We start from the raw sequence: 22,051 nt of genomic DNA, 5'->3' as shown, positions 1-22,051 counted from the left end.
ATCATTTTGCTCTGCTATTCAAAGAATCATATTATTATATCTGTAAATATTTATGCAATGTATTATGAAGTAGGGAATTATAAAACTTGTGTCATGCAGTTAATGTAGCTAAAACAGATCACCAAAATGTTTAGCTTTTGAAAATGGGATATATACCTAATCATTAAAGTTGTTTGATATGGAGCTTAGAACCAAATTGGTAATGTGTTTTATTATTAGTAAATTATTAAGTCAAAAGCAATTCAAGCCTACCATAATCTTGTAATAAAATACCACGTTTTCACATTTATACTGTATGTAGCCATAGACCACAATTATCATTTCAAATCATATAATTGTGTATATAATAACGTTTATGCATTTAATATTTTAGTTCAATCAATTAAAGGGTCTAGTAAAAAGTGTATTAATTATGAATTATGAAGTATCAATTTTCTGTACTCTTAATTCAAATCTTATAACGAGTAATTATATTTGTCTTGGCATCATATTCCATATCAAACAATTTTTATTTACCATTTCTTTTACTATCTCCATAAATGTTTAAATTATTTTGATGACTTGTTTTAAACGTCTACATCTGTATGTATTATGTATGTGTAGTATAAAACATCATCTGTAATATGTTTGTACGTATGCACATATATATGTGTATGTATACAGAGTGGACTGTTTATTTCAGAATTGAACTAATTCTGAACATATGTAATTGCATTGTATACTTTTTCCTAAACTTTATTGTATCAATAATAGCAGTGAATGGATATATATTAAATCATAATGAAATTCTGTGCATAGGTATATGCATGCATACATATATACATATAATTTATTGTTGAAGAAGTTGTAGAATAAATTTTGTGCGAATATAATCTGTTATTTGTGCATATATTCATATACATTTATTTATAACTTGGATAATATCCAATAGATATCAATCCTTAATATTTATATTTAAATCTATCACAATCGGCAGACAGAACTTAATTTATAGAAAATTAAAAAAAGAGAGGTATTAAATTATTCTTTTATGCTATCTTTTTTTCAATTGTTCCTTACTGATGTATTTATCATATAAATTAAATGAAATAAATTCTGCTACAAATTAATATATATTTTATACTGTACTGCATACATACAAGTATTGTATATAATGTAAGTACAGATGACATGTTGCATGTTATAAGATACAATATGATACACAAATTGCAAATTGCAAATAATTATGATAGAGGACTTATCCATTATTAAAAATTACATCTGTTTCCATTCCAATTTTTTAAATATGATATTTTTATTGTTGCTATTGCCATTTTCCTAATTATTTTAATAAATTAAAACAAACCACAAAGATCAATTTTGTAACTATAAATTACGAAATTATAATTTAAAAAGTTATAATAAAATTCAGAATTATGTACCACTTATTGAATCTAAAAAAATATGAATGATTAAGAATTTAGTGATAGTAGATATGTACTATCATTTCTTTTAGTAATATAGAAGTAAAACAAATATATAGCAAACTTACAAAATGGTTTATTACTATTTTTCTATATATATGCATATCATATAGAACTATAAATAAGTTTCCAGAAAACTTGCTTTATGCTAATAAAGCTGATGCACCAGGTGTGTAAATTTGTACTTGACGATCTGATAACTTATATATATATCTTGCTACTTCAGACCAATTATATTTTGTTCTAATATCATCCATTTTCCAATTAATTGTTATATTTCCAGATACATCACTAGAATATCCTGTTTCTAGAGGCTCAATTTTAACAAATAAATCCGCCATGTGTTTAAGCCCATATGCAAATATATTAGAAACAGAATTTTTTGGCTCATCTTTATAGGTGTGTGTTATAATACAAAGTTGAGATTTGTTGTAATATTCAACAAGTGATCTTAAATATCTTACATAATATGTAGATTCTCTCAAATTACATCCAAGATTATAAATATGACTAAAATCATCCATTATAATAGTAACAGGTTCATTGTTTTGTACTATTTTGTCATACTCATTTTTAATAGTTAAAAATATATCATGAATAATATTGTTCGCTGTTTGTTCACATGTATATCCCATATTAGATACAATAAACTTCATTGGTTCTATAACTGTAACTTTATGTTTTTCTTTCAATAACATAAGATTATAACCAAATTTCACACCCATATTATGATAATGATTCATTGTATTATGAAATAATATAAAACATATTCGATAATTCTTTTTTAATGCATTAAATATAACACAACTCAATAAAAAGCTTGCATTACTATCATGTTGTTCTTCTATGCAAATTAATTTTCCATCCATATTTACTTTATCAATGCCAAGTATGTTCGATATTGAATCCATTATATTAGCCATAATTCATATCAAATATAACAGAATATTCTATTTCCAAATAATTTACAAATTAACTACAAAACAAATTGATGTTATTATATCTTCAGACCAAATTAGTTCCAATTATATTTCATTTCAGATTTCAGACATACATTACAATTATTGGTTAGGCCTGTAACATTTAAACACCGTCGAATACGATAAATATTGCATTCCAATTTACTCAGTAATTAGTAATTTCTTATATATAGCGTAATAAAATCAGAATATAAATTTAATATCTTATTAGATTGAAATACTCTATAATAATATGAAGCACATGTTTCTGACTAGCCTTCAGCACGAAGTAGGAATTTAAAGTTAGATTGAGCTGAATTAAGTTTGAGATCTAACCACAGCCGACTCTAGGATCGGCTGTCTCTCTAGTTGAAAATGGAGCAAAACAGATCGGCGTTGCCGTGTTCAGCACGATTGGTACTGGAGTCGACTGGGATCTAACTGATTAGGTATCGATTTGTTACGACCAACGGCGCGAGTTTTTAAAGAAGTTTTGATACATTATATTGAATTAATATACAAAAAATAAATTTTAATATTTAACATACTGTAATTTTAGTGATTTAATATTAGAATTAATGTACATATAAATTACAAATTAACTAATAGCAGTTAATAATATTCCAATAACACATTTGCAACAATTGTACAAACATATTTGCATATTATTATTTCAATACTTGATGAACTTTGTACAAATAATGTATTTCTGCAAATTATGTAATGAATCGTTACATTAATAATTGTATATAAAAGTTCATAAAAATCGTTGGAAAATAATATAAATAAAGAAACCTCCATAAAAATTTAATCGTATAAAAATATCCTAACGTTAATCAAATAATATGAAAATGCAAAAAGATGATTAAAAACTAACAAATAATAACGACATTATATATGTATAATATATAGAATACTGCCGCTTATAATGTATATTTTTTTGAAAAATAATTGCAACATGTATATAAATACTTAATTTTTTTCATACGTCTTTTTTTTTACATTTCATATAAATATGGGTATATAGTATATATATATACATATAGATTCATATATAAAAAATTTCTAGTCCAAACACTTGTTTGCAAATAATTATTAATTTTGCTAAGAGAAATATAACCATTCTTAAAACTAAGCGTATCGATGAAAAGGAGTTCCAGTTTCGAAAGGAGGTGGTATAACACGTGGCTATCAGCTGATGCGTGCGCGTTCACCAACTTTCCAGCTCTGTTAACTGATTGTGGACATTACGTCAGTCAGAGTTTAGATATTGCCGGGTATACTTACTAATCAAGAATAACTTGAAAATTCTATTAATGATACAATTTATAGTAAGTAGCTACCTTACATTATACTCTATTATTCATTTTTTTCTTCATTTTTTGTGTTTATCTTATCTATATTTTTTTGTTACTTTGATTTGTTAGTGATTATAAAAGATCACCATAATTATTTTTTAATTCTTATCATTAGAAATTAATAAAAAATAATCTTCATGTGGTAAACCTTTACGATATAATTAATAAGTTCTTTTTTATACTTAATTTACTGAAGATATCATATGTTTATATTAAATTGAATGTACAAGCGTGCACAGATGTAATACGGATGTTCTACTTATATACCGCTAATAAAATTAATTATCAATGAATCCTGATTAAACATACTTGACACACATGTATATGCGGTATAACTATAGCTTATGTCATGTTTCGTAACAACGCTTAAATGAAATCATTTAAATTTTAAATTTATGAGAGAAATCGAAATATATGTTCAAGAATTTTATATATATAAATATATGTTCAAATTTTTATGAAGATAATTATGTTAAATTATCACTTATATTTATGTATAATAATTATCATTTGTATGTTAAAGTCTGTTAATAATAAGTTATTTAATTATAACAATTTTTAGGCGCGATGTATCAGTTATGAATATGTGAATTTTGTAAAAAAGTTCCAACTTTTATTTAAAAATTTGCGTAAATCTTTTTATATAAACTTCTTAAATAATTTATCAACTAATAATTGTATTCTCAATTTAACTTATTGTTTAAAAAATATTATAATTAAAATGATCATTTTTTTCTTCTAGAAGTATATATGCATATACACATAACTAAAAATCACGCGAGCGCGCGCACAAACATGACGTATATGTACATTATAATTGCTTTAATATCTATTAAATAATTAGTTTATTACATATCACATTAATATTATATATATATGTCAATAATTAATTTTAGTACTTCAAAAATTATTAATAGTTTAATCATTCACTTTCTTAATTTATGTATGATATATATATACGACATTTTAATTTATGTATGCATATATGTATAATTCATATATATACAGTTTATACATATATGTAATCCTAAACCAATATGTAAAAATGTAAAAATAAGTACATGTGTTAATTACATTTTATTTTAAGTAGTTTCATTTATTAATTATTTATCAAATGTCTCATTTTTACTTGTTTTATGAAAGCATAAAACACAGAAAACATGACAGATAAAACAAAAAAAGTGTCACGGTGGTATTTTGGTGGGCTTTCCTCTGCAGGTGCTGCTTGTGTTACCCATCCTTTAGATTTGTTAAAGGTATTTTTATTACTAAATTCATAAATGAATATAACATAAGTTTCAACTCCTCTTTTTTTAAGATTATAATTATATAATTAACAATTAAATATACTAATTATATTTTGAATTTCAAATAGCGTGTTAAGCAAATTGTGAGCTTTATAATTCTAAAAAAATTTTGTGATGTACCGAAATGCAATAGCATTTCATTTACACACCACACATTTATAGGTTCACTTACAAACACAACAAGAAGGCAAGCTATCTATAGCACGATTAACTACATCTATAATACAAAATCAGGGAATTTTAGCTTTGTACAATGGATTAAGTGCTTCTCTGCTTCGTCAACTTACATATTCTACAATGAGATTTGGAGCATATGAAGTAAATTTATTCTCATTATATGTATTATTTACTTATAATATCTATTTTCTTATAATTTGATTGTATATTTAACTTTTCTATGTTACTATTTGAGTTATTACACTATACTTCTCATTTGGATATATTATATTTATATATATAGGTAGGTAAACAAACATTTGAAACATCTGGACAATCATTATTATTTTACCAAAAATTGTTATTGGCTGGATTCTCTGGCGCAGCTGGTGGTATTCTTGGAACACCAGGAGATGTAATTAATGTACGCATGCAAAATGATATAAAACTTCCACCACAACTAAGACGAAAGTAAGGGTCTAAGTTATTATCTTAATTTACTTTTGCTTTTGTTATTTAATAATAAATTTTATTATAGTTATAAGCATGCTCTAGATGGAATAATACGTGTAATTCAGCAAGAAGGAGTAAGTCATTTATTTAGTGGATGCTCTACAGCAACATTAAGAGCTGCATTAATGACAATTGGACAACTGAGCTTTTATGATCAAGTTAAAATTATGTTGTTACAAAGTGGTTATTTTAAAGATAATCCTATAACTCATGTTGTGTCAAGTGTATGTGCAGTAAGTATATTTAAATAATATATTCAAATTTGAAAAAGAATAGGAACCATAAACATAGTGTAATTCAAACAACAATTTTTTTTTATTACATGAACTTTAAAAAAAAAAGATATTATGTAACAAACATTATTTATATTATCATTTCATACTATTTCATATAAATATATGTATGTATTACAATTCATGTAAATGTAATAATACATTTCATATAAATTATATTTATACAGGCTTGCAGTTCTTTTATACAATGATACTAATATAATAACACAAGATTTATATAGATAGTAGTAGATAGTAGCAGATAGTAGTAAGCAATACATACCATATTATTTTACGCATTCTCATTCATCATTCTCAGTTAATGTTTTAATCCTATACAAGGGTGCTGTAGCTACAACTCTTACACAACCTTTGGATGTTTTAAAAACACGAGCAATGAATGCTAACCCAGGAGAATTTAAGGTAATTGTAAAAGTAAGATTAAGTGAATAACGTAGTAATAGAGATTTATTTATGTAATGTTTTATAGAATTTGATGGATCTATTTTTGTATACTGCTAAGCTTGGACCATTTGCATTTTTTAAAGTAAGTTTCTTTTTATGTATTGAATTAGTTTTTCCTAGATACTTCTATATCATAATATCCTAATAATGGGAAGGTTATAGTATGTCTGAGTAAACACATTTGAGATAAATTAAAGATAAACTTTTAAAATTAGTAATTAGAGAAAGCTTTTTATGGATTTTTTAGAATAATTAATTTGGACAGAAAGTTTATATTTAGACATTTAAATTCATCATAATAATTAAGAATTAAAGTAATTTTGTATACCCTTAGAACTTTGCACAGTTCCTGTAATTTATATCTTTCTTTTTTTCTACTTAACCCTTTGATCACTGAATGCTTGGAGTTAAATAATCTATATAAATAGTACACTTAATTCAATAGGCAATATACTTTTTAATCACAAAGTGTTCCATTAAATTATTACTCTCCATTGTAAATGAAACATCTTTTTTTACTTTACATGTAGTTTACATTAATGACATTGATTGAATATATTTATAGAAGAAATTAGTTATAAATGTTTCAGATAGTTTAATAATAGTTGTTTTACTCTTATTAAATGCATAGTCATGACTCAATTATATAAAATGTAGAAAACGTTTGTATCTGTTTGAATTTAATTTTTATCTTTGCATGTATTTGCAATGCAATAAGAATATATATTTAAAAGTGCCAAATTATTTATTCGTAACAGAATATTTGTTTTTATTGAAATATAAAGGAAAATAATTCATATGTACATCTAATCTCCTAAAGAAACTACATATGTATCTACTTAAGAAGGAAGATTATGTATCTTAAGTTTTACATTTTCAATCTATTTTGTATAATAACATATTTATGTTGTAATTATAATTTTCTTAATTATATAATTCAATTTATTTATATATGTCTTATCTAAATGTGTTTATTCAAATAATAATCTTCCTGTTAATGTATTCTTATAAAATAAAATTTCAAGCATATGAGTTTAAAAATATATTGATTATTTTATTTTAGGGCTATGTACCTGCATTTATCAGATTAGCTCCACAGACTATTCTTACATTTGTCTTGTTAGAACAATTAAGATCTAATTTTGGATTCTATCCTTCTGGTATTTCAGTATCATAGAATTCAATTAACTGTCTTGAATGCTGAAACATAATATTCTACTGAAATGTTCCATAGGAGAAGAAATTAGGATATGAAAATAAGGAATAAAAAAATGATAAAAGTGTTTGTCCTATTTGAAATTGTCCTATTATTTTTGTATGTATGTACAAAATCTTACATACGTGATTTTTATTAATACTATTATACTATAATATATATATTATTTATACAATATATATATTGGTAATTATATATATACAATATATAATATATATAATGTATAAGGCTACCAAACTGATTGATATCAGATTTTTTGTTTTTGCAATTACTAAAAATATGCAAATGTTTTACTTATATAGAGACATAAATACATATATTACATATATTACATTATTTATTACTTTAATTTTAATGAAGTATATATATTTAGGTGCATATTAAAGCTCAGTAGATCTAGTGTCAAAAATTGATTTGTATATCTATATATATATTGGTAAATATCTTGTACTATTGTATGTACACCATTCTATTTCTATAATAATTTATTAATTATAACAATCAATTTTTTTAAATAAAAATATATATGCTGAAATTTTATAATAAAGATAAACAAATTCAAATAGGACAAATATTATTTTTATATGTTGAGTTTATTGTTATGTTTATGCCTAAGTTTTATGAAATATCTTTTTATATGAATTATTACAATCTTAATTTTCAATAGTATATAAACTGCATTTGTACAAATATTAGGTGATACTAATATTTGTTCTTCCAATAATGATATCTAAAAAAAAATAAGTATGATATTTCCTGATCAAATGATACTATAGGCATTCAGAAATTAGATAATCAGATAAAACAAATATATATTTATTAAAAATGATTTGAACTTTCTCGCACTTATTTTCACGAAACTTAGCCAATTTTTGTTTTCAAAAGTAAATAAACTTGTTCTATATATGTGTACTACATACTATGTGTCTAACACATATTCAAAACAAGTAATATTATCAGGATATTGTAATATTCATATCATCAGGAATATTGTAATTGTATTACTAATTTAAACAACTATATAACTATTAAAATGGTTATTATCTTATTTCAAATTCGATACATAACAATCTTCTGACATATAAAAACATTCTATAAAAATATGTTTATAATTATGTATTGGGGTATACACAAACTTTTATATATATGTATATATGTATTTTATTATATAATATTTAAATTTGCAGTAATATATTTTGTTTACAAAAATATTGTTTCATAATTGTTAATGCACAAACTTTGAAAAACAAATATTTTTCTAATTTATATAATATGTATATGAGAATGTATGTATGTACATATATCAGCTTATTTTGTAAATTATTTTAAATTATTTAATAATAAAAATAATATTAACAAATTTGTATAAAATAAAATGTTATTATATACATGTACAAATCCATCATTTGAGAATTACATAAGTTCACGATTAGTATTAGTTATAAAATTGCAAAACAGGTACAAAATTTTACTAACGATGTAAAATACTGAATTATAACTCTGATGTTTTGATAAATTTTTATACGATGATAAAACATCAAAAACTGAAACTGGCGGTTGAAGATTTAGAGACAGGCCGCCGACGATTAATAGTTCATGAGATATTTAACATTGAAGTTACCATCTCTTTTTTACGTTTTCAAGTGAGACTGTGTCTGTTAGAGTATGATTACAGTGGATGAGCGTTCTAGATTCTGACTTCTGACTTTCTGGCCACGTTTTGAGCTCTGAGTTCTGACGAACTAATTCATTCGGACGAATGAAACATCTAAAGGCCAAGTGTATACGCATAAGAATCTATCTACATAATACATATGTATATGCATATTTCATTATATGTCAGTGATCTCACTCGTCTACAACTGTGCTCTGATGTATAAGAACATATGTATTTATAGAACTACGTTGCATTGTACTCACTGTATCCTATAATCTGAAACCTACACTCAAGACCACGTACCCCCATAACTCACAACACAAACCTGCTTACGGAGGGTACGACTATGGCACATAACGTTAGCAATCTAGTCTACTGATATTTTTGTTTATCAGTATATCTATATACTTACTGTCAGTTTGAAAATCAATGCCAATCGATAGTACCAAACCAATCACTAATGAACTAATAACAATCCCGGCAGTTGATGCAGCTCAAAAGAATAAGAAATGAACGAATGAAGATTTAAATTACGAATTAATAGTCTTCTGTCATAATATTTTATATTTATTTATAATCTATTTTCTCCATTAAAAACAATTTATATAAAATAAATAAACAACTACCACATAGTAACAATAACATATGTACGCGTACTATAGAAAACAACTTTTCTAATTTCTAATTTAAAAGTTACAGCTAAATTACATAAATGCAACTCGTTAGTTTCCGTAATTATTCAAGAATTTCTTAGTAATTTTCAATGTAATAAAAAAATATTACTTCTTACATATTTAATCTATTTATAACATTTTTATATCCAAATAAAAGACCAATAAAGAATGTTAAATATAATGAAAGCCACAGGAAATACAATTCTGCTACGTCTGTCAATCCATTGAGCAATTTCTTGTGGAGTCATTGTTGTAAAATTATGTAACTGTGCAAGAGTTGCTCTTCGTTGAAAAGGTTTTGGTGATGATGTACTATTAACAGTCATAATGCTCCCAATAGAGCATTCTTGATCTTTATCTTCTTCAATTTTAACAGAAGGAATATTGAGAGTACTTGGAAAACTCTGCAATATAAAAGTACAGTTGCTATGAAGAATGAATACAGAACTTACGTATACTTTGATATGTTTTCTTATAATATATTTGTATATTTACATGCACAGTAAGGTAATTTTGACTTGAATAATCTTGTTCACTGGTGTTTGCATTATCAAGTGATGACCAAGACCGTGATCGTTCTAATCCTGTAGTGTTCTTCTGAAATTGTTTTCGAGCCAGTTTTGGTGTTAGCGTTGATTTTAATATGTATTTACTATTTACTTTTTTCAAGGGAACATTTTTCCTAAACATATTTTCAAAATTATTAATAACCAGTAAATGATATATGAAGTATGAGATTTCATATTTGTAATATCTGCATACAACATATACATACTTCCGTCGATAAATTGTATTAACAAAAGCAAATTCAACCATTGCTGCAAATAAAAATATTGTACAACCCAAAAACCATATTTCACTGGCTTTTATATAAGAAACTTTTGGCAGAGAGTTCTCTACTTTGGATGCAAGAGTCATAAATGTCAAAATAGTATTTGTTCCTAGATACAGAAATTTTAATTAATTATTTATCTTATAATATCAACACCCATAAAGTAAGTTATACACCTTTTAAATATATCACCTAACACTATTCGTGGAGGACTTGCATCCATATGTAACCAAAAAGATACCCAAGAAATGACTACTATTAGTATAGATGGAATGTAATAGTCCATCATAAAAAATCCCATCTCGCGTGCTAATTTAAATGTTATACTAATTGAACTGAAATTACCAGCTATAAATACAAATGATTATCAATTAAAATAGTTTTAAGATATTATTTACTACATATAACAAAAATACATGCCAAAATGACCATAATGTTGCTGCGATGTAGTATAATATACTTCTGATGTGTTAACCCATTTGTCAAAAAGCTTATATTCAGTTAAGTGTAATTCGTCTGCAAGTATGATTGGATCTTGGTCCCAATATAACACCATATCATGCACATTGTATGTCCCTGTAGGTAAAAATTCCATTCATTCCAAGGAGCACAGTTGAATAAAATAGCTGACATTGTAGTAGTACAATAACTATGACATCCTACAGCTTTCAAAGACAAGAGGACATTCTTGTACATCAAACGGAAATTTCTCCAAACGAAGCCCACAGTTAAGAGTAGCTTGCAACCTATAACAGTTTATACATCATGTTTATTATGCAGATAAGATTATATAAGGATGAGTTATGCATTTCATATTATGTCATTATTTTTATTGTGAATACAATTAAAGAAAATTATAAAAGTAACATTATATGTAACATTCAAAATTTGTTAAATCTTAATATAATTTTTACTTTTAAAATAAGCAATATTGCAAGTTTTTAACTTTCAACAATAGAGCATCTTTTAAATAATCTCTGATATACAGGGTGGTTGGTAACTGATGGTACAAGCGGAAAGGGGGTGAATCTACGCGAAAAAAAGAAATCGAAAATATAGAATAAAAATTTTTCGTTTGAGGCTTTGTTTTCAAGAAAATCGACTTTGAATTTTCACTCGGTACGCGTGCGCTTTATCACGTCTTGTTATAACGGATCTCACTGTAGATCGTTTTAAAATTAAAAAATTTAAAAAATTCTTTTTTCGCGTAGAATCACCTCCTTTTCGCTTGTACCACCAGTTACCAACCCTGTATATTAGACAGTAAGATTAAAAGATCATTAAATTTTCACTAAAAAATTGTTGATTTTTTAATTGATATAACTCTATAAACAATAATCATACAGTAATTAACATGAGTTCATGTTGGAAGGCAAAGTATCTATATAAGGTAAGTATTCTCATTTCAAAAATTTTGCACAATCAAATAGCTCTATGGAATTTATTATTTTACAACACATCATAAAGCCGATTTTGATCAGCTTTCCATTCACACAGATTGTGTTATTTTATATTAAAATGAACAAAAAAATATATAATTAATTTTATACTATTGCCATACTATATACTTATACTATTTATACTAGTGCCATAAAATATGTATTGCATGTTGTACATATTTTTACATATTAATCTTATTTTGAATAATTGAACTCTAACTTTTAAATAATTAAGTAATAAATTATATTTTTGTCATGATATAGTTCATTAAAATACCTATTTAATTGTTTATAGTTAGTTTAGTTTACTCTTCCTGCAACGTAAATTGGAACAATTAATTTATAATAAATTAAATATTGCAACAAATAATTGCAACAACATAAACATTACTTTGATTGAACTTTTATTCAATGAAACCTCATGAACTAAAAAGATTTTTAAGTTGTACAAATATTAAAATTAAAATAAAAGAGCATATTAAAAAGTGCAGAATAAAGAATAAACTTAGAATAAATGATATTTTCTGAATTATTTTTTATTACTTTACATTATGTTTTTATTGCTTCATATTTATGTTAATTTTACTTTATATTTGAATTATTATAAATTATTACTAATGAATAAAAAATAAAGATGTTGAATGAATATTATATTTGATAATGTAATATTACTATTTTTAAAATATTAAGTAAATTTATATTTACAAACCTAGTATTCAGTATGACCATGCCTGATGGATCTATTGAAACAAGTATATCTTTCACACTATTTCCCATTATAGCAGAACTGGGCTCATTAGAAACATATACAGTAGGTGTCCAAATCAAATCATGTGCAAATTGTCCACCATATAGTTGATTTAAATGTGGAGCAATGTTTGAAAATTTTAACCTGTTATCCAGATATCTAAATTGCAACATCATATGTACATCAAATTGCTGTAAAAATATTTTTATATATATATTTATAAAGGATATAAAACAATATTATTATTTTATAGATATATGCAGAACAAATATTAGAAATTATGTAAGTTATAAAATATAATTATAACACAAGCTACCAGTGTTTTTGCCATATTAGATCTAATTGTATAAATATAAGCCCTGGCATATACGTTAATTGGATCTGTAGAATTAATTTCTCCTGGTGGTCTAGTCATTTTATCATAACGACAATTATTTGTCAATTCTTGTAAAAGTTCAGTTTGTGTCATAGAGCTGCTACTACTTAATATTGGACAGCTCTCTAATCTGTAAGAAATTTATGTAATTTCATATACACATATAAAGCTATGCTTCCAGAAGCTTAGTAATATTATTTAAACTTCTAATAGTAAAAAGTATTAATAATGTTATAAAAAAATTCTGTAAAAAATTTATAAAAATATATATAATAACATTATGGTTGATATTTTAATTAATAGTATCAATAGTATATATTTGTTAGTGATATTTAGTTATACTTCAGTACGTAAAAAGATAAAACTGCTTTCAAAGAAAGTCCTTGAATTAAAATTCCAGACGTTACTAAGTAGTAAGAATAGTTCATTGTTGCTTTGTACTAATGCTGGTGACATAATGCAATGCATGTGACTCTACATTATAAAAAGAATTTCTTTGTTATTGCAAGTTGAAATATTTCTGAAAAGCATAGCAATGATGGTTTACTATGGATATGTGATTATTTCATGAAATAAATATGAATAAACACAACTAAAATAAACAAGTACTTTATAAACAGCTATGAAAAATATATTATATTTCATAGTTTATAAGATAAGAATAAGTATAGATAAGTACCTTAAAAAATTATAAAATTTTTAACCTATTTATCATATTTTGTTTATAATATCATTAAGTATCATATTTTATTATGTACATTATTTATTCTGATATTTAGTATGACAAGTAAAAAATTTTTATTAACTAATACAATCGAATATTAATGCTCTAATCAAGACTTTAATACCAATCTCAACAATAAAATCTTATCTACCACATGAGCATATTAATTTATGACATCAAACATTTAACTGTTTATGTAAGTTATCAATATTTTTCTTCATAAAATTGCGTATCATGATTCAGAATCTTTTTTTTTTCTTCTGATGTACGTAATTTAGCGGTATATGCATATACATGTAGTATAAAATAGTTTAATTGGTTGATGAAATGTAATATTGAATATAATACACATACTTTGTTTTCACAAAATAAGAAAGAGAGAGAGGGGAGTGTGTAGTCTTATTTTATAATTAAAATTTATTATTAATCCAACATAAAAATTATGAGTTAGAAAATTATAAATAAAAATCTAATAATCATTGCAATTACAATTAAAGCTATAATAGATATAGATAAATTATGGAAAAGTAAAGAGATACTTTTTTTAATTTATCTTTATTTGTAAATTATCTCATTTATGCTATTTAATCATACAATAATTCAGATACAGATAAAATAATATAAAACTGTTGAAAATATAATTTCAATAATTTAAAGATTAATGTAATCAACTTTGAATACTAATGTTTACACAAGTGTTTCAAAATTTAGTTATGTATTTGCATACAAAATATACATGGAAATAGATAGCACTTATAAATATTTTTAGATATTTTAGATAGTTATGCATGGAAATAGATAGTATTTATAAATATTTTTTACAAAATATGTTTTTTTTAATGACTTTTTAGTGTCCAAATTAATTTAAAAAGAAGTAGCTTTTTACCACTATTTACCCAATGCCACAAAAATTTGTATATACAAAAATTATATTAAACATGTATTCAGTAATATACATAACTAAATTATAGTTCTGGATATTTTATATTATATACTTTATTAGGATGAAGATGATGTCTTTTCATGATACTGATCTATGCTAGTAACTATATAAAAATTTGTATTTATTTAAAATTGTGGAAAATAAGATTAATATGTAGATTTATTTAAATAAATAGCTTTATTAGGCTTTTAGTAAGTTAATAAGTTTTACTTAAACAAACTCTTCCACATAGATATAAAACTGAGTGATATTTCTAACTACAAAAAATTTAAAAGAATATTTAGTGACTAGAGTCACTAAATTTAATAAAAATTAAAGGAATAGATCTAATTAAGTATAACTTACATAGCAGATGTATTTAAATGTAAAAGTTGTAGTAGATAAATAAAAGACACGAAAGAACAAATTCTTCTTAAGGCCATCTTACGTTTCCTGATGACTTATCTGTTTCACTAATAAACTTGGACTGATTCTTTCTTGAATATACATGCATGGTCTTGAGTAAATTAGCTAGAAACCAAATATTACCCAACCATTCCTCCCACTTACAGTATTCTTTTATAAAGTGAACACTCAGGTGCTTGTATATAATACTAAGTTGGTATTGTACACAAGGTATACAGGGTATGTTGAAAGTACCATACCATAATAAAAGAAGTCACGAAATTTTGTACTTTCTTGAAATATAAGTTTATATTATAGTTATAATAGAAAAAGACTCTTCGAAATTTACAAATATTTTGGCATGTGCTGTTTACATATTAAATAACTAACGCCGATTTATACTGCTATCTACAAAAATTCTCCATCTACATCCATTCGCTATAAAAAGCATTCACATACACACACATGTGTGGTATATAGAAAAGAAAGTTATAAAAAAGAAATTTACGAAATTTATATAAGTTGTTAGTTATACATTTATTTTATATTTATGGACGTAATACGTGGTTTCATACGATTGAGAGTATAAGTAAGTATATGCAAATTTTGTAACAATTTTGTAATTCTTATATAATGGCGTTCAGTATATGGTATCACAGATTCCAGTGTAGAAGTTAATTTTGTTTGGAATTCCAAATTTTCCATTTCCATCATTAACGCGTTTATGACTACCTATTAATCATGAACATTATAGAAACATGTAAAATTATAATCAAATTTCTTATTTGAAGGAATAACATATTCAATTATGTGAGAACTTACCTGAGCAATTTGACAATTTTTACTATTGACATTCCATGTAACAGCACACTTCAATAACTCTTCTTTATAAATTGGTTTTAAGTCACGAATTGTTTCTTCAAAGTGGCAATTATCTTCCTTTAAAATAGCTGATAGATGAAAAATAAAAAACATAAGAAGAATGAAAAAGTAATCGCGTTCCGGTTCAATTATTAATTTATGTAAAATGATTCACTTTATCTTTACATGTAACACTAACTTTTTGCCGGACAAAGTCCGATTATTACCCGGCATTGTAATATTGGGGAGACCAATGCCACAGAAATTACGACTGGAAAGAGTTAACCGTTAGTCACATAACTACTCTTTTTCTTGAAAATTTTCTTTGCATAATATTAAACATTTCAATAATAGTTCTACTTAACAGCGTTTATTTTAATTAAAGAACTCAATGGGAAAAAAACATCTTTTCCAAAATAAAATAAGAAAAAGGAACGGATGTATAAGATCTTTATTTATCGAAAGAACTTTGGTTGAAACTTCTACCGTTTTTGATTGTATATGTTAATGTGTTTTAATATTTAGGAGCATATAGACTTAGTTTGACTTTAGCTACAATTTTTTAAAATTAAAGATTGTATTGCTTCATTATTCTGAGTTCCCTAATTAAAAGTAAAATATCTTATCAATGGTTAAGTTTAAGACAATAAGAATATATGCATATAATAAGAAATAAGAAGTATATTATATTTTAGAAAATGTTAACCTTTTCAAGATCCTTTTTAAAACTTCCTTGTTCATAAAAAGAAGTGTACTATTTAATACTTTCTTAATATCACGCAAATCTATTTTCCATATAATGTATAATTTAAGATATTTATAGTTAAGTGAATCATTCTGTATATAATTATATAAGAAGTTATATTAAATGATGCATGCTTATATTGATAATACGTAATTAAAACTTACTTTCTACAATTTTGAGAACTTGGAAAGGACGTTCTAACTTTAAAGCTATGTTTAACGCAGATGTTAATTTATTTGCTTTTAGTAAATTTGCTAGTTTTTGTTCTTCCAATGCAAGTTGTTCTAATTTCATTGCAGCTTTTTTTTTATTTTCTTCAGTCACATCTTTCCAAATAACTAGCAATGAATCACTTCCACCACTGACAATAGTTTTCTCATTTTTACTAACTACAATTAAAGTATGATATAATAAATATAATATGTTGATTGAAAAACGTTAAAATGATATTCACCTGCGAGTGTCCATACGCGACTCTCATGCTGTTCTAAAGTACATGTACATTCGGATGTCTTAATATTCCAAAGCTTCAAAAGACCATCTCCACTTGCAGTAATTATTTGCATTCCTCGTGATAAAAATTCTGCTTTTAATACTGATGATTCATGGCCTTCAAGAGTCTATCATACAGAAAAAATTATCGATAATGATAAATATATATTTTAATTAAAATAATTGTTATATTAATTTAATAACAATTAGTAACAAATAAATAATTATAATTACTTTTAAACACTGAAGTTCTGTCAGCGACCAAAGTTTTATTGTAGAATCTGCCGATGACGTCAAAAGTACCTGATCTATAGGTGAAAATCGAACACACCAAACTCCTCTACGGTGACCACGAAATACACCAAGTAATTGTAAATCGTCTGCAGACCATAACTATAACATTTAGAGTATGTTTCAAAGCATTTTTAACAAAAACAATTTCTTAAGTAGTGCATTCATATTGAAATGAAGTTGTATATAGTAATGCAGAAGCTAATGATATATATAGGATTTAGAAGACGTAATTAATAGTAAAAAAATTTAATACTAACATTATAGAGCAATATTATGTACCACAACGAATAATACAGTACATATAAAATGTCTATGAAGATATATAAAATAAACATTATATCCATATAAATATCCGTTCAATTTTCGAATATTATGTCTTATGTTAACAAAAATAAAATATTTTATCAGAAGATATTCCACTCTTCCCATTTAAAAGAAACATCCTATATTTTAATGTAAAATGAATTTTATGTATTATACCTTAGCTGTTTTATCTTGTGATCCAGTAGCAATTAATTTATCATTTGGTGAAATATTCACGCTATTAATATCTTTTTGATGAGCCAATGTTGTATGAGCAACATTTAGAGAACATGTGTCTGCAATCATTGAACGCATAAAATAACACTACGTGATAGAAATAATAATTTATGATATAAAAAGGCATTTTGTTTACCTTTAAAATTAATATTATTTGATAAGTTCCATAATTTAAGACATGAATCTTGACTGACAGAAGCAAAAAATTTTGCAGACATTTGAGAAATTGCTACAGAACCAACGGGAGCAGTATGTCTAGTAGCAGATGCAATGCAAGATACTTTAGTTGTTTCTTTGTCCATAAGCCATACTCGAATACTATTGTCCTATAAATTATGAAACATTATTTTTTTAATAATATATTTCATATATATTTCATAAATATTTTTTCTTACATTAAAGCAATTTTCGCAACTATAGATTTCAATTCATTAATAATTTATGAAATGTATACAATATATACCTTTGCTGAAGAAATAAGTAAATAGGCATTAGCAAGTGTAGTAGCAAGAGATAACACAATATCTGTATGACCACATAGCAATTCGCAATTCATGGTTGAAATATTGTACAGTTTTATATCACAACTATTTGTAGCAACAGCTATATGACTCTCATTATCTCCAAGATATACAACATCTAAAATTTCATCACTGTAACCTACTAACTATAACAGTAAAAATTGTATTCATTATAGAACCTCCCTATTATATAAAATATCGATTTTATTATTATTTTTTGAAAAACGAATTTACCTGTTTCAGGCAATCAAATGTTTCTAATGAATGGATAATTATATTATGATCAACCGTAACTACAGCAAAGTTATTACTATTATCATTATAAAGTAAATGTATAATTGATAGAGATCCTGTTTCCTTCGCAGCTGATACAATAGAATTTTTTTGCACATATACTTCTTTACCAGTCTTCATCTCCCAAATTTTCACAACTCCTACAGGAATTTGGATTACAAAATAAATATTTAATTATTATTTGTAAATTTGTATCATTCTAAAAAATATGTAATTATATAAAAAAAAAGAAAAATTTCGGAACAGCCAAATAAGATGTAAATATTCTTGACAAAAAAATTGACAAATATTAATTTAATCCATACAAATATTGAAAAATGTATGATTGCACCTTTTTCTCCTGCAGCAGCAACATGTATAGCATTTTCATCTTTGTTATAAAAGGGTAGTAATATATTTTTAGGTATTATAAATGTATCTTCTATTTCCTCATAAACTGGTAAAACTCGTATTGATGATCCAGAAGAAAGATTCCATAAAATGAGTACTCTATCTCTTCCTGAGCTACACAAAACCAATGTGCATTATACATATCACAAATTTTATATTTAGTAATATACAAGATAAGAAATGTAGTTTCAATATATTACCTAACTAAATAATCCTTGTCTTTGAGAAAAGATAAAGAAGTAACTTTACTGAAATGTCCAGAAAGTGTAATTTCTTCTTTACCAGTTTTAATATTCCACCCATAGATTTTGATATCATCGCCAGCAGCAAAGATAAGCTCTTTTTCAATATTTGGATGAAAAACTAAAATACTAAAATTATATTATATTTCACAAATTTTATAAAAATTCATATGCTGCACATTATATATCTTAAAATGATGTAATTGAAAATAGATAGCAAAAGAAATGAGTGATCATAAAAACCAATTTCCACACAATTTGTTAATTTAAAATTTTACATTTGATTTTCAATTTTTGAAATATATTACAGAGTATTGCAAAATTTATATGAATTAAAATAATTATAGCATGTTTTACAGCAGTATGCATTCAGTGATTCTGTTCCATATGTAAAATGTTTGTTATAATAACTCAAAATTTGTAACATTTATAAAATTATTGAAAAATATACACACTTTATTGAAAACAAAAGATAATACAAATTATAAATCTTTAATATATCATTTAAATAAATGCAATTTTTAGAAAATGTTTGCATAGTCACATTTCTCATTCAAATATATGATTTCATATTTTATTATGAAATATGTCTAAAATTTTTATAAATAATATGAAAATATAATATTTTGTTTAAGATGAGTACCTTATTACTCCCTGAACTCCTTTTAGATTATGAGTACAAGCATGATGTTGTAAATTCCATAATCTGACTGTACCATCACTACCTCCAGAAGCCATCAAATTTCTTTCAATAGAATGAGCAATACGAACTACAGGACCCTTATGAATAGATTTCCATAGTTTAATTAATTTATTATCTATAATAATAGTATGCATATTATTGTATTTAATTAATTATTCATAATAAAATTAAGTAATGTTATATATTTATATATTATACAATGTTATGTACCTTTCCAGTTCCATAATTTAAAAAGACCACTTTTGTGATGTGTGATGATGTTTAAGTCATTATTACTTGCAATAAATGTGTTGATTGTATCTTCTTCTTCATTGCTATTGCTTCCTCCCAAATAAGATATTAATGTACCACTCTTTACTGATAATATAGAAACAGTACCATATTTTTGGCAGAACATATACTGTCCATCTGTACTCCACTATAATGCAAAGTGACAATTAAATGATAAAATAAAGAAAAATAAATAATATGTATTTTTTAGTCAACATACTTGAACATTTCCTCCTGTATAAAATGCACCATGTTTGGATTCAACTTCAAACCTGGAATTGAATATAATTAGCTAAATACATGTACACAAATAATATTTTCATGCCAGAACCTTTTTCCAAACGAGGTTCTTTAATGCATAAATACATAGTATCTGTGATCTGAAATAATACTAGTAATATATGCTAATTATATCGAATATAATTTAATATAATGAATAACTAAATGTTTATTAAAATATTTCATAGGAAACAAATAGATATAACATATCATATCAATAACATATCAAAACCTTCTTATTTAAAAGCATACAAATTTATTTAAATTTATATTTAAAAATATTTTCTTAGTGTCTTATTATTCATAAAATAAATTTAATAACGTTATTTTAAGAAATTATTAGGAATTACTCACGCTTCTTTTAGAATAACGTTGCTCATTTTTTATAAATTACTATGAATATTTAATTATGTTTTTAAATATGTATTAAATTTTATTTACATATCTTGTCTTTAAATTGCGTTAATCGGCAGTACACAATGTCGTAAGACACGTGCACTATTCCTCTAAATATAAATATATATTAGAATACTAAAAACATGGCAAAAATCTTCGTGAAAGCTATAGACCTAAGTAAGTATTTATATGTATATTATTTAGTGCTGTATTTAGTACTATGGTGAAAACCACATGAAAACCGGCCTTTAATCAAACTGAGAATACACATTTATAAAATTTTTGATATTATAATAAACATCGTAATAAACTTGAGCAAATAACTCCTTTATATTTTGAAAAGTGTGAATGGAATCAATTAAAACAATCTTCCCTCTCTAGTTTTATTTATACTTGTAGTCTCTTTGGTAGTTACTGACCGTGGTTCTAAGCAAGTTTAAAAAATCGTGCAATTAAATCTTAAAACATTATAACTAATCTCTTTATGACGAAATTAAAAAATGAAATTTCTAGATTTATAAGGCGAATTTTTGAACTG

The 22,051-nt window shown here is 24.8% G+C and overlaps 4 protein-coding genes across 13 annotated transcripts; 1 reads left to right on the top strand and 3 right to left on the bottom strand.

Annotated features, from left to right (window-relative positions):
• Positions 1-1,093: 1,093 nt before the first annotated feature.
• On the bottom strand, positions 1,094-2,867 carry LOC126863802 (uncharacterized). Of its 2 annotated transcripts, XR_007688986.1 has the most exons (3): positions 2,518-2,867; positions 1,532-2,439; positions 1,094-1,433 (listed from the first exon to the last, which is right to left on the bottom strand). XR_007688986.1 is itself a non-coding variant. In XM_050614347.1 (2 exons), exon 2 carries the CDS (start codon positions 2,384-2,386, stop codon positions 1,607-1,609), a length of 780 nt encoding a protein of 259 aa, XP_050470304.1. In that variant the 5' UTR covers positions 2,387-2,439; positions 2,518-2,867; the 3' UTR covers positions 1,094-1,606. The 2 variants fall into 2 exon arrangements, 1 of the variants encoding a protein (XP_050470304.1); XM_050614347.1 differs by having other exon boundaries at positions 1,094-2,439.
• A 732-nt stretch (positions 2,868-3,599) lies between these two features.
• LOC126863800 (mitochondrial dicarboxylate carrier) lies at positions 3,600-7,792 on the top strand. 3 transcript variants are annotated; one of them, XM_050614341.1, is made up of 8 exons: positions 3,600-3,753; positions 4,924-5,036; positions 5,250-5,405; positions 5,548-5,714; positions 5,782-5,989; positions 6,371-6,451; positions 6,552-6,575; positions 7,557-7,792. In XM_050614341.1, exons 2-8 carry the CDS (start codon positions 4,941-4,943, stop codon positions 7,668-7,670), a joined length of 846 nt encoding a protein of 281 aa, XP_050470298.1. In that variant the 5' UTR covers positions 3,600-3,753; positions 4,924-4,940; the 3' UTR covers positions 7,671-7,792. The 3 variants fall into 3 exon arrangements, with proteins under 3 accessions (XP_050470298.1, XP_050470297.1, XP_050470299.1); XM_050614340.1 differs by having other exon boundaries at positions 6,519-6,575; XM_050614342.1 differs by lacking the exon at positions 4,924-5,036 and having other exon boundaries at positions 3,634-3,753; positions 6,519-6,575.
• A 2,120-nt stretch (positions 7,793-9,912) lies between these two features.
• On the bottom strand, positions 9,913-15,832 carry LOC126863798 (pH-sensitive chloride channel 2-like). Of its 6 annotated transcripts, XM_050614332.1 has the most exons (10): positions 14,140-14,277; positions 13,778-13,955; positions 13,376-13,565; positions 13,021-13,250; positions 11,536-11,618; positions 11,293-11,448; positions 11,065-11,220; positions 10,816-10,981; positions 10,536-10,722; positions 9,913-10,444 (listed from the first exon to the last, which is right to left on the bottom strand). In XM_050614332.1, exons 2-10 carry the CDS (start codon positions 13,861-13,863, stop codon positions 10,181-10,183), a joined length of 1,518 nt encoding a protein of 505 aa, XP_050470289.1. In that variant the 5' UTR covers positions 13,864-13,955; positions 14,140-14,277; the 3' UTR covers positions 9,913-10,180. The 6 variants fall into 6 exon arrangements, with proteins under 6 accessions (XP_050470289.1, XP_050470290.1, XP_050470294.1 ...); XM_050614333.1 differs by lacking the exons at positions 13,778-13,955; positions 14,140-14,277 and adding an exon at positions 15,448-15,832; XM_050614337.1 differs by lacking the exons at positions 13,778-13,955; positions 14,140-14,277 and adding an exon at positions 14,311-14,652.
• A 147-nt stretch (positions 15,833-15,979) lies between these two features.
• Positions 15,980-21,699, bottom strand: LOC126863794 (transducin beta-like protein 3). Of its 2 annotated transcripts, XM_050614327.1 has the most exons (15): positions 21,472-21,699; positions 21,059-21,110; positions 20,779-20,986; positions 20,509-20,683; positions 19,824-19,994; positions 19,565-19,737; positions 19,174-19,373; positions 18,882-19,085; positions 18,555-18,744; positions 18,359-18,477; positions 17,819-17,977; positions 17,547-17,712; positions 17,257-17,481; positions 16,309-16,436; positions 15,980-16,218 (listed from the first exon to the last, which is right to left on the bottom strand). In XM_050614327.1, the coding sequence occupies exons 1-15, from the start codon at positions 21,495-21,497 to the stop codon at positions 16,024-16,026; spliced, it is 2,391 nt and encodes a 796-aa protein (XP_050470284.1). In that variant the 5' UTR covers positions 21,498-21,699; the 3' UTR covers positions 15,980-16,023. The 2 variants fall into 2 exon arrangements, with proteins under 2 accessions (XP_050470284.1, XP_050470285.1); XM_050614328.1 differs by lacking the exons at positions 21,059-21,110; positions 21,472-21,699 and having other exon boundaries at positions 20,509-20,645; positions 20,779-20,926.
• Between the last annotated feature and the right edge of the window lie 352 nt (positions 21,700-22,051).

This window comes from Bombus huntii, chromosome 3, assembly GCF_024542735.1.
Source record: "Bombus huntii isolate Logan2020A chromosome 3, iyBomHunt1.1, whole genome shotgun sequence".
In the NCBI taxonomy this organism is placed as follows: domain Eukaryota; kingdom Metazoa; phylum Arthropoda; class Insecta; order Hymenoptera; family Apidae; genus Bombus; species Bombus huntii.
Note: the sequence above shows the minus strand (reverse complement) of the source record. Positions and strands in the feature narration are given on the sequence as shown.